The 10,660-nt window shown below is 36.3% G+C and overlaps 2 protein-coding genes across 13 annotated transcripts; one reads left to right on the top strand and one right to left on the bottom strand.

The window, feature by feature from the left end:
* On the top strand, positions 1–5,381 carry LOC120075453 (homeobox protein ATH1). Of its 11 annotated transcripts, none has more exons than XM_090309763.1 (10): positions 38–445; positions 553–649; positions 1,047–1,215; positions 1,828–2,023; positions 2,720–2,812; positions 3,251–3,365; positions 3,436–4,433; positions 4,513–4,868; positions 4,952–5,012; positions 5,096–5,381. In XM_090309763.1, exons 6-10 carry the CDS (start codon positions 3,341–3,343, stop codon positions 5,225–5,227), a joined length of 1,572 nt encoding a protein of 523 aa, XP_090165889.1. In that variant the 5' UTR covers positions 38–445; positions 553–649; positions 1,047–1,215; positions 1,828–2,023; positions 2,720–2,812; positions 3,251–3,340; the 3' UTR covers positions 5,228–5,381. The 11 variants fall into 11 exon arrangements, with proteins under 11 accessions (XP_038884790.1, XP_090165889.1, XP_038884786.1 ...); XM_090309764.1 differs by having other exon boundaries at positions 69–445; positions 1,047–1,699; XM_090309768.1 differs by lacking the exon at positions 1,047–1,215 and having other exon boundaries at positions 69–445; positions 3,526–4,433.
* Positions 5,382–5,505: 124 nt separating this feature from the next.
* Positions 5,506–9,528, bottom strand: LOC120075455 (protein NDL1). 2 transcript variants are annotated; one of them, XM_039028863.2, is made up of 11 exons: positions 9,176–9,528; positions 8,491–8,590; positions 7,805–7,902; positions 7,394–7,482; positions 7,160–7,220; positions 6,951–7,037; positions 6,799–6,876; positions 6,558–6,614; positions 6,406–6,461; positions 6,134–6,269; positions 5,506–6,027 (listed from the first exon to the last, which is right to left on the bottom strand). In XM_039028863.2, the coding sequence occupies exons 1-11, from the start codon at positions 9,233–9,235 to the stop codon at positions 5,806–5,808; spliced, it is 1,044 nt and encodes a 347-aa protein (XP_038884791.1). In that variant the 5' UTR covers positions 9,236–9,528; the 3' UTR covers positions 5,506–5,805. The 2 variants fall into 2 exon arrangements, with proteins under 2 accessions (XP_038884791.1, XP_038884792.1); XM_039028864.2 differs by having other exon boundaries at positions 8,487–8,590; positions 9,176–9,454.
* Between the last annotated feature and the right edge of the window lie 1,132 nt (positions 9,529–10,660).

The following is a 10,660-nucleotide window of genomic DNA, read 5'->3' as shown; positions in this document are numbered from 1 at the left end:
TTTTGAATAAAAAAAAACCTAAAGATGAGAAGAAAATGAGAAGCCCAAGAAGAAAAGAGAGAACCCCCATATTGCTTTGTATGATTTGTCTCTGCGTCTTTTCAACTGAGCACACACTGACTCTGAGTCATGGGGAGGTCCGGATATTGGCGACCCACCATGGGACCTCTCTCTGAATCCCTCTGTGAACCTCTCATAACCCTTTCTGCCCTTCTTCAATTTCACCAAATGGATTCGATTTTTGGCTCAATTTTGTTTTCTTTAATCATGGGTCGAAATTTTCTACTTAAAGAGAGAGAATTGGGGGGTGGTGTTGGGGTGTTTTGACCAACCCAAAACCCTTGAAACCCCTTTTTCTTCGTCATAATTGTTTGTTTCTTCGAATCGATTCCAATTTCTGGGTTATGAAATACACAAAAAGCAAACCCAAGTAGAGAAGAAAAAGGTAGTAATCAGTGATCTCTTTTAGTAGTAGTACGGTATGCTAAAGCAAAAAATGGGTCAGGAAAAAAGAGCCAAGAGACATTGAATTTGAACTATTTTGTCTTGCAGTGTGGATTGGCAGCATTTCTCTGTTTGGGTTTGCAGGTAACCAAGCGAGGAACAGACCCCACGTCCCCAAATGTTCACACTCAACCATGTGGTAATGGTAAGAAATCCATATGTTTTATCTTTTTACTGTCAATTTTTTTTTTAGTTTTTTAGTTTTCTTTTTTGTCATTGTGCTGTCAAAGAATTTGTTCTTGGAAATCAATCTCGAGCTTTGAGTTTCTTTCTTCAATCATCCAACGTGGAAGCTTAAAGATAATTACACTTGAGTTTAATGAATGTACTGTTTTTTCTGTGAAAATATATTTTCTCTTAATCCTTTCAAGAACCGTACTCTTTGAAGCATATTTTGTCCAATAAACTCTTATTTCATTAAGAAAGAACCTTCTCTTTCTTTCTTACTTGGGTAATTATTAAAGCCACTTTATAAGAGAGAGAGAGAGAGAGAGGTCTGGCTTGGAACTTCCTGAACCTGAAATGTTAGTTGACATTGACAGGACAGAGATTGGATTAAGACTTCAGAGAGACAATTGAGATGGTTAGAAATTAAACCCTTTTAATGGTTTCACTTACCAAGCCTGCAGTGCAGAGAAAAAGGCAGAAACCAGAAGGCATTCTCTCTAATAACAGCTAGATGGAAGAGTTGCGCCAGCATTGAGGTTGTAGGTACACATTATTTCCTCTAGTTATTTCTGGTCATCACCCAGATCCCATTATAGCCACTTGGTCAGAAATCTAAAGAAAAATCAGAGAAAAGATTTATAAAATGGGGGAAAAAGTGGGGTTGTATCACATCAGATCCAATGGCAGAGCTCTAGATTTAACAAGAAGGCATGGTAATGGAAAATGGAATCCTGATACGAGAAATGAAGACTATCTAATTGCATTGTTTCATCATTATCTTGCTACTTAATCAATAACCATTATGGTTAGAATATGAACATTAAGGAAGGTTACCCTGATAATTCAAGAAGTACATACGACCAAAACTAACAGATGGGTGTTGGTTTATTGCGAGCCATTAAATTCGTCAAAGATATCCCACAAGATTTTCTCGTCAGTTTTGGTTTGCTTGCATCATCTTTTATCAGACTCTTTTCTCTCCCTTTTCTCTGAGACTATATCTGTTCAAAAGTACACTGCTGAAACAGTAAACTTTCTCTCTCTTTTCACATTTGATTGCCATAAGTTCTTAGTTGTTTGATTCCGAAGAGAAAGTGTGATACTTTGTTACTGTATTTACTCTTGCTTCTCATCACTTTGGTTTTTCTTGTTCAGGATGGCTAAAAAGAAAGTGACTTCGTCTGAAAAATGGTGCTGAGAAGACCTGGCAGGAACAGGAGTTTCAACAGAGAGAATCCAGATATTTTGATTATGATGATTGCAGTGGATCAGATAATAAGAGGTTATGAGCAGGACAAAGGAGATGGCACAGAGAGGAAGGGCATGGGCCCTTTAAAGCCTGCAACAAAGAGTAAGTGGTTTCTGCACCCAAGAGCAATGCTTTCTCTCTCTCTCCACCCCCCGGTTTTCTCTTATGTGACTGTTACTTCCTTCTATCTTTATTTAGTGGGTTCATTTCCTCCATCTTCACCTTCATGCAGAGTCCTCTTTTTTGCCTCTTGACTCTCTCTTTCTTCCTTTTAATGGTTCTCTGAGATGGATGTCATTCATTTTCCAGAGCTGTACCTATTTTAGCTTTAAAGTTTGAGACCGGAGATTGAGATTATACACCTCCCTGGTGTTCAATGCTCCAAACTTAAGCTTCTCGGGGTTTGGGCACTTGAAGCTATTCCATTCTCCTTTTTTCATGCAAAATTTTGTATCACTTTTCTTTTACCATCAGCTTTATGTTGTGATTTGGCAGAAGCCGGAAAAGTGGGAATACAGCACCAGTCATTATTGCTTCTTTTCCGCTTGTTTTTTTTTCTATAAAAGCAAAGCTTCTCGTCCACTTTATCTGAATTTTCACAATGTTACCCTTTTCTGGAGAAACAAGAAACCAAGTTCTTTGAATCTTCTCCTTTTGCTTTGTTAGGTTGTCTTTGATCTCCTGTGAGTGAAGAACCATAAAGCATGTGAACAGTATAACAACTTTTTTTGCGTTTTATACGTTGCAAGTTTGAAGTTCTTCACTAAGCCATCACATCCATTTATTTGCCTAATTCAGGACCACGGTGTTCCTTTCAGAAGATTTGTTGTGGGGCTTTCACTCTAAGTTTCTCATCCTATTTTAGGATGATAAATATTTATCAAATGGAAGGTTGGTTTCTTTTGTCATTTTGTGCTAATCAGTGTCCAATCTTTATGTTCTGCCTTGTGGTTTACAGAGTGAGTTTTGATGTGGACCACTATTTCCTTGTGTCTTGTATGCTGTTGTGATTGTTCCCTCGTCTGCATTGTGTGTCAAAATAAATTGTAAAGCTTCAGAGTATGACTTATCAATATAAATTTTTGGTTTGTCCTTATCTGTTCTAATTTTTTCCTTATTGTGGCAATTGCGTCTGGACATGGGACAACTGCTAATTTCCCTTTCCAACATTGAAGAATCTTCATATATTTTAGACAGTCTCTCATCTAATGTGAATTTGGATGTCTGGATTGAGCTGCATGATTTTTCTTTTTCCCTTGAACTGGGAAAGAAAGTTTATTCTTTGTTTGGTACATAACAATCAATGTTGAAAATAACTTCGAATTGCAGCCAAAACGATATAGTAGTTCGAGTATGTTAACTTGTGCTGTTGCTTGGATTGTTGGAGAGTGACTTGATGAATGCTCTGGTGGATTGGATATGGCAAGCCCAAATTCTGTTGTAGGTGAGATTCTTCCTCTTGGCTTTCAAAACTCAGTTGATATGCTCAGTTAGTGATCAGAGCCATATTGCAGCCGGATTTCCTATCCTTTTGACTCTGCGGGAATCTGGACGCTCTGCTACTAGTGCTGATAATCACATAGTTGATCAATTGGGATTTTTAGGTTCTCCAATGTCTACTGCCCTGCAACGAATCGATTTGGGGGATGCTTGTTTGAGTCCATCTGGTAATGTCGAGTTTCAAAATCAGTTGGCAGGAGAAATTCCTGTTACTTCTCTCTTTCAATCCACCTTTCTTGCTCCAGTAAATGATATTCGTGAAAATGCAAAAGATTCAGCATTTCCAGACCCTCAGTTTCAGCAATTAGAAACCTTTAGAACGTGCATCTTACACAGTTCCTCTAATGCTTCTAATTCTTCATTTGCAAGTTCTCTGATATGTGAAGGTGATGAGTCTCTTTGTAATGCAAATAACAAGTGGGAAAGTGATAGGTTTCATTGTATTCAGCAACTTTCTAGGGAGAATCCAGAAAGATCAGATTTCCAGACCATCTCGTCAATGGAACACCTGCATCAGAATGGCTGGATGCCATCTAACACTATGAACTCCAAGTTATGGAATGAGCTTTCTCTAAGCCTTGCCACATCCGAACCTGTCCTCAGTGGAGGAACCAATTTCCTGGACCAGTATCCACAGTTGACCTTTTCTGATTCTAATCAGCCTTGTTTGAACAGCACGGAATTAGCCTCGAACCTGAATTCAGGCAGCTCCAGGGACCTCCCTCTTAGTTATGGATGTGGTAGTCCTGTTCACCTTTCTCGTGCAATAGCAGGATCAAGATATCTTTCTGTCATTCAGGACGTACTCTCCCAAATTGCAAGATATCCACTGGAAAGTTCGGAGCAAGCTTGTCATTCAACTACTACTGTGGGGTTTGTGCCATCCCTGGATGATGCTACAATTGAATATGGTTCTGATGTAACTGTTAGATACAATTCTCAAATGGAGCCTGAATGTCAAAAACCATCGGTTGATGCCAAGAAATCCCATCTGTTGACTCTACTACAATTGGTAGGTTAATTAAATATAATGTCTCTCTGATTTTGGTCTTTGTACCGTTCTTATACTGAACAACTTAATAATGTTTCAGATTGATGAGAGGTACACTCAATGCCTAGACGAAATTCATACCGTTACATCTGCGTTTCATGCCGCCACTGATTTGGACCCTTGCTTGCATACTCACTATACTCTCCAGACAATCACTTCAGTGTATAAAAATCTGAGGGAGAAAATTACCAATTGTATTTTTGCTATGGGTATGCATTCTAACACAATGTGCACCAAGGAGAAGGAAAAATCCTTTGAGGCAACATTCATCCAGAAGCAGTGGGCTCTACAGCAATTGAAAAGGAAAGATAATCAATTATGGAGGCCACAGAGAGGCTTGCCTGAGAAATCTGTCTCCGTTCTAAGGGCATGGATGTTTCAAAACTTTCTCCATCCGTAAGATTTTGTGACAAATCTGGTTTACTTTTTGAAGATATGTAAATTAAGTTGAAGGAATGTTTTTCTTTGGGGATTTTCAGGTATCCCAAGGACACAGAGAAGCATTTACTTGCAGTAAAAAGTGGATTAACTAGAAATCAGGTTCTTGCTGCTACAAGATTTCCTTCAACTTTCATGAGTTCTTGTCACTTTTACTGAGTTCTGCTATTCTGGACTTTGGACAGGTGTCTAATTGGTTCATCAATGCTCGTGTCCGGTTGTGGAAACCGATGATTGAAGAAATGTATGCTGAAATGAGCAGAAGAAAATCCAGTCAAAACGAGGAAGGAATCGAAAGAATTCATCGACCCAGATAAGCAATAGCAGCAAGAAGATGGTAGCTTGAACTGTGAATGTGATAAGCGGGATTGAGCATTGTATGGGGGACTTGAATAGATTAGAAAAGTGTATTGGACCGAATTCCAACTACATATTCTTTTTGGTAATCGAATTGAAACAATTAAACCTGAAGAATGTCTTTAGCTTCGCCTTCCTTGCAATTATTTAAGGAAAGGAAACATTACTAGCAAGAAAGCATCATCACAAACTTCATTCTGAAAGGAAAAGGTAAAAAGAACAGGGTCAAGAGGCGAACTTTCAATCTAAAAACATTATTTATTTATTGGAAATAAATAATTCTTGGATTTACAGAGAATGGCCCTCCTCAACTAACTCTTTTGATTACAAATGAAAGAATGACAAATTCTGATTTCTGCCTAAAAGTTTTCATTACCAATTATCCTGTTTCCTTCTTTATCTACACCCCAAGCCCACACCTCTTACTCATGAACTGATGGATTGCCAGAGAAAAACCAAAAAACTGTCCTCACGTACACATAAATACAAAAAGTGATCTTTATTTTCTGTTCTTCTGCCTCCTTTCATCGTCCATCGTCTAGACTTGCAAGGAGATTCTTGTTTTTATTGGTTTCAACTTCAAGCCCATGCTTTCTGGCGATAGAAGCTCAGGAGCTATGCAAGAAGGGCTCAAAGGGCTTCTTGGGCTGACGCTAAAATGAGATGGCCTATACATACCATATCCCATGAGAAAATACTCCATAGGTATCAACATTGCATCAGGCTGCTCCTCCGTCACCATTGACCCACATGATTGAACCTGAGTAGTGAGAATAGCCCCTTTTAATTCATTGTGGTATAAAGCTCGGTTTAAGATTTTCGTGTATATTTAATCTCCAAAAAAGAAAACAGAAAGTTCAACATACTTCCACTAGGGCACTGTATCTTCTATCTAGTTTAACAGCCATGTGGTGAGCCTCTGAGTGGAATGGGGACCTGTCCCCAACAAATATCAACGAACGGCACTTTAGTTTTCGCAACCCTTCTGATATGTCAGGTCTCCTGCATTGAAGAAAAACAAAGTTCAGGAGGACCTTAAAACCCCATACATCAAAAGTATAACTTGATGAAAATCAACCCCAACAATTGACAAGCACAAATTCTTTAACGTATCAAAGATTGGAGTTCGATACATTACCCATTCATCGCTTCAAGAAACCTCCATACGTTTAAACTTTGCCTCTCATCAAGCGACTGTTGAAATAGAACATGTGCATGATGTCAGATCAAAAAAATAACTGGCAGTTTAAAGTTGCTGAAAGAAAACGAGAAAAATGCTGGAGTACTCACTCTTCTGCATGCTTGAACTAAATCGGACTCTGGTACTTGAGAACAACCACGAGCTTCCTACAACCAAACAACCAAAAGAATAAAAGTTTGCAATCAATGTGTCACCTAAACTAGTGTTTTAAAAGCCTGGATTTAAGTATCCTGAGTTGTATAGGATTTAACAAATCCAAAAACTGAGTTAAGAAAAAACCAACATCACGATGTAAATTCTGCTGTCTAACCGCAAGCTATTTAGACCTACCTTACTGAAATACCGCTTTAGCAACAACTCCTTCACTACCCCACACATGCCATAGAAATAAAGAAAATTTGACATCACCTGCATATAGAAAAGTCTGTTATAAGATGATTCCAGTAAACCAGAAGATGATCGTAATAGTTCAGAAAGAAGACCTTATTATACAACCATTCTGTCCAACAGGGCGCTGTGCATATGGGAGAAATCAATATCAAACCATGAACACGATGCCTGTGCTTCATCTGTCACCAACAAGTGAAATCAATATATGAGAGAAGTTTCCAAGAGGAATTGAAAGACAAGACAGAAAAAAGAATTTAAAAATAAAGCAATCACGAGCATGGTGAACAAAGAGAGAACTTACGGCAAAGAGAGTGAGGATGTATGCCCCAGCAGTAACACCCATACACATCACGGCACTAAGTCTGGGAGAAAGGGATAGAAGAAGAGTAAGTCATCGGATTTGTGCATTTCATTTTGAATAGAACTCGTGTGAAAACAAATAAAACTTCCTAGCATCAGGCGAGCGGAATTCTAAAGTAATTTAAGTCTAAGTTATATACTAAATTGAAGATACCCAAAGGGAATATCAAATTACCCAAAATAGTTAAGAACTTCAGCAATTTGATCTGCTAAGTCATCTGCAGAAAGTACAGGATCATCAGGGCAAATTGCAGCAGCTCCTAACTGCAACTCTTGAACAAGGTCCCATTATGAGAAGAATTCATGTGAAAGTAAAAAAAACAGCGTACTCTACTTGTTGGAAAGTTCAGTTTCATTGAAGCAACACAAGAAATAATTTTTTTTTAAAAAAAACATAATAAAAAAATAAAAAAAAAATTATATAATAGGTTATCTTCTACATAGCATAGATTAAAAAGTAATTCACACGTACAAAGTAATTACTTTTCAATATATATATATACACACACAGTGGAAAATAGTAATAATAATGAACAAATAAATAATGACATTAGTAGAGAGATCAGACCCTGCCAATTATACAAACCTCATGTCCAGGAGGGCTGATATGATATATGCAAAAGTTGTGAAGCAATAACGAACAAGCTTCTGGACAAAACATTAATCCTTGGAAGCAGAACATATCTGATAAATAATGAAACATAACACATTTAAACATTGGTAAATTACCAGAACAAACTAAAGATAGATACTAAAAGTTCAAAGTTATAAGTCATAGATCATTTCATTTCTTTTTAATCCCATATTATGATTTATGAACCTCTAGATTTCGTATAGCTATGTCCTCATTTAATAACTTTTTTTTTTTCTATTTTCAAAAAATGAGCTTGTCTAACGAAAATAAATGGACTTCAAAAGCTACTATTGAAAGAGAGAAAACAATTATGTAGGTGAAAACAAAACAATTGTTTTTAGAGAAATAAACCAAAATGTCGGATGTTACCAGCAAAAGGACGGTAGATAATAGAGGTGACCCATATTCTCGATTCCAAAAAATTAAGCATGTAAAATTTAAAACAAAAACAAGACCATGTAACACAAGTAACGAAAAAAAAAATGTATATACTTATTCTGAAATAAGGAAAAGATGCAAAAACTCTATTCTTATCAACCTTAAAACTCCAAAGTGTATCTAATTTATTGAAAGATCTACTTCTGCTCTCAAAATCAAGTTATGAATAACAATTTACATGACACATTCTACATACTCACGATTTAGAGCTAAATCAGGATAAGTGATTAGAGCTGGTTTGTCCTGGTCTCCAACCACAGTGACAGAAACAACACCATAACAGGTTTTCACAAAATACTCCTGCCAAAAAAATTGATTGGACAAACATTAATTTCGATAGGTAATCATCTGAAGTAGAGAATTGAAGCACCTAAAAAAGGCGGCAAGCAGTAGAGAAACATATATGAACTACTATTAAAAGAGAATTACAAAAGCTTAAATATATAAACATTCATAGTTGAAGACGCAAACATAATATCTTTGCTTCCCATAAAAAAACTTTGTCAACGCAAATTCAAAATGTATGTCTAAACTAGTAAAAACCCAACATCCATCCAATTTTGGTAGACGTAGACCGTTGAATTTTGAAAACAAAGAAAGGAACTCCATGAAATGCAAACAAAAATCCTTCCAAAACCTAACTAAAATCAACAATGCACACCCTAAAAGAAAAGGGACGAATGCAGCCAGTAACCCGGGACAGAAACGTTAATTAACTTCGTCTAAAACGATAATTGATACCACGAATTCGTCCAAATAAAACATCACGAACCCCATGTTTCAATTCTATCCAAATTTTCCAACATTTTCTCAGCAAGCAAACAAAGAACAGTGTTCAAACACATCTAATCATATGAATTTACAAGAGACCGGAAATGCAGGTACCTTTCCACCAGAAGAGATCGACTCCATATCCACCGAAACCGAATCGCTCGAATCCCCCATTTCCCTCTATCCCTATTTGTCTCTCCTTTCTCTCTTCCCCTAATTCCTTCTTCCCTTCTTCGCTACTCAATACACAGAATGCTTCTTCTTCCTTTTATATATCACCAAATCTCCTCAACAATTCCTCCTCTACATTATTTTGGGAAAATTTTTCAACTCGTCGCATCGAATCGTCCGAGTCGAGACGAGTCACCGACGCCGCGTTCCCCTTCATCGCACATTGACAGAAACCTCACGAGCGCCCTGTAACGAACAAACTCTAACCCGATACCATGGTTGGTTGAACCATGGTTAGGAAGCCGACAGTTCAACTGAAATTACTTAAATACCCACATTTTCCTTTGATGGCGACCCGCTCTCCTGCCACACGAACGAGGGTGATTTCCGTCTCTTCACGTTGATTTTTTAATTAGTAATAAAGAGGGAAATAGTAAGTAGTTAAGCTTTGACTAGGAAGGGATAAAAATAAAATAAGGATGTGTATTTTATTGTGGGCCCCATACTTTGTCTCTGCGTTTATTTAAAGTAACGTAATCATTAATATCATATTATATAATCTGTCACAAATTTGGGAAGAATTTTTTTAAAAAAAAGAAATTCCCTTTATAATATGGTAGTGTAATTTCGTTGTTTATTGCATTGCCTAAAATTAGGGTGGATTTCATGAAAATCATTTTACAGGATCTAATTGTGTTTTTAAATTAGTTTCTGTGTCTGTTAATTTGTTTTAAATAAAACTTTTTTTTAGTTAAATATTGTGCAGAAATACAGTTGAGCTTTTAATAGTATTGTTGCGCCATTAAAGTTGAGGTTTTTTTTTCTTTTAGTACAGTTAGTTATTAAATACCTTCTTTTCTTGGGCAAATAGATTTAATCATTTTATCGAATAATAAATGATTTTGTTTTTATTAAAATTCCTTAGGATAATCCTTTGATTTTTTTTATTTTTAAAAATTAAACCCACTTCATTCAAATTTATTATGATTTACATTTTTCTTAAATACAATTGTTGAATTTTTAGCTAAATTTTAAAAACAAAATTAACTTTTTAAAAGTTATTCTCAAAATTTGACTTTTTTTTTTAAATTATTGATGAAAAGTAGATAACAAATAAAGAAATTTGGAGTTGGAAGTAGTGTTCATGGACTTAATTTTAAAAAACAAAAATGATTACCAAACGAGGCCTAAACTTTTCATAATGCTCAAGAAAAAATATAATAAAGTTTTTTTTTTTTTACCACAAATGAAGAATGGTAGACCAAACTCTTATATTAAAGAATGAAAATGTATTAGAGTTGACAAAATTTTCTACGGGATTCGATCTCCGTAGAGAATCTCCGATTTGACCGGAGTCAAGTTGGGTCTGGACAGGGGATCCCATCCCATCCCCGCCTCAAATAGTTTTTTAATATATTTCTTAATATT

Source organism: Benincasa hispida, unplaced genomic scaffold (assembly GCF_027475165.1).
Source record: "Benincasa hispida cultivar pf3 unplaced genomic scaffold, pf3_genome.v1.1 HicScf243, whole genome shotgun sequence".
Lineage (NCBI taxonomy): Eukaryota > Viridiplantae > Streptophyta > Magnoliopsida > Cucurbitales > Cucurbitaceae > Benincasa > Benincasa hispida.
Note: the sequence above shows the minus strand (reverse complement) of the source record. Positions and strands in the feature narration are given on the sequence as shown.

Excerpts from the sequence above, each read along its gene's own strand:
- LOC120075453 (XM_039028858.2), top strand. The coding sequence starts at position 3,341 with ATGGCAAGCCCAAATTCTGTTGTAG. Across the intron at positions 4,434-4,512 it reads TGTTGACTCTACTACAATTG|ATTGATGAGAGGTACACTCA; the intron begins GTAGGTTAATTA and ends ATAATGTTTCAG. Across the intron at positions 5,013-5,095 it reads GTGGATTAACTAGAAATCAG|GTGTCTAATTGGTTCATCAA; the intron begins GTTCTTGCTGCT and ends GACTTTGGACAG.
- LOC120075455 (XM_039028863.2), bottom strand. The coding sequence starts at position 9,235 with ATGGGGGATTCGAGCGATTCGGTTTCGGTGGATATGGAGTCGATCTCT. Across the intron at positions 7,483-7,804 it reads TCAGCCCTCCTGGACATGAG|TTAGGAGCTGCTGCAATTTG; the intron begins GTTTGTATAATT and ends CAAGAGTTGCAG. Across the intron at positions 6,615-6,798 it reads TAAAGCGGTATTTCAGTAAG|GAAGCTCGTGGTTGTTCTCA; the intron begins GTAGGTCTAAAT and ends GTTTGGTTGTAG.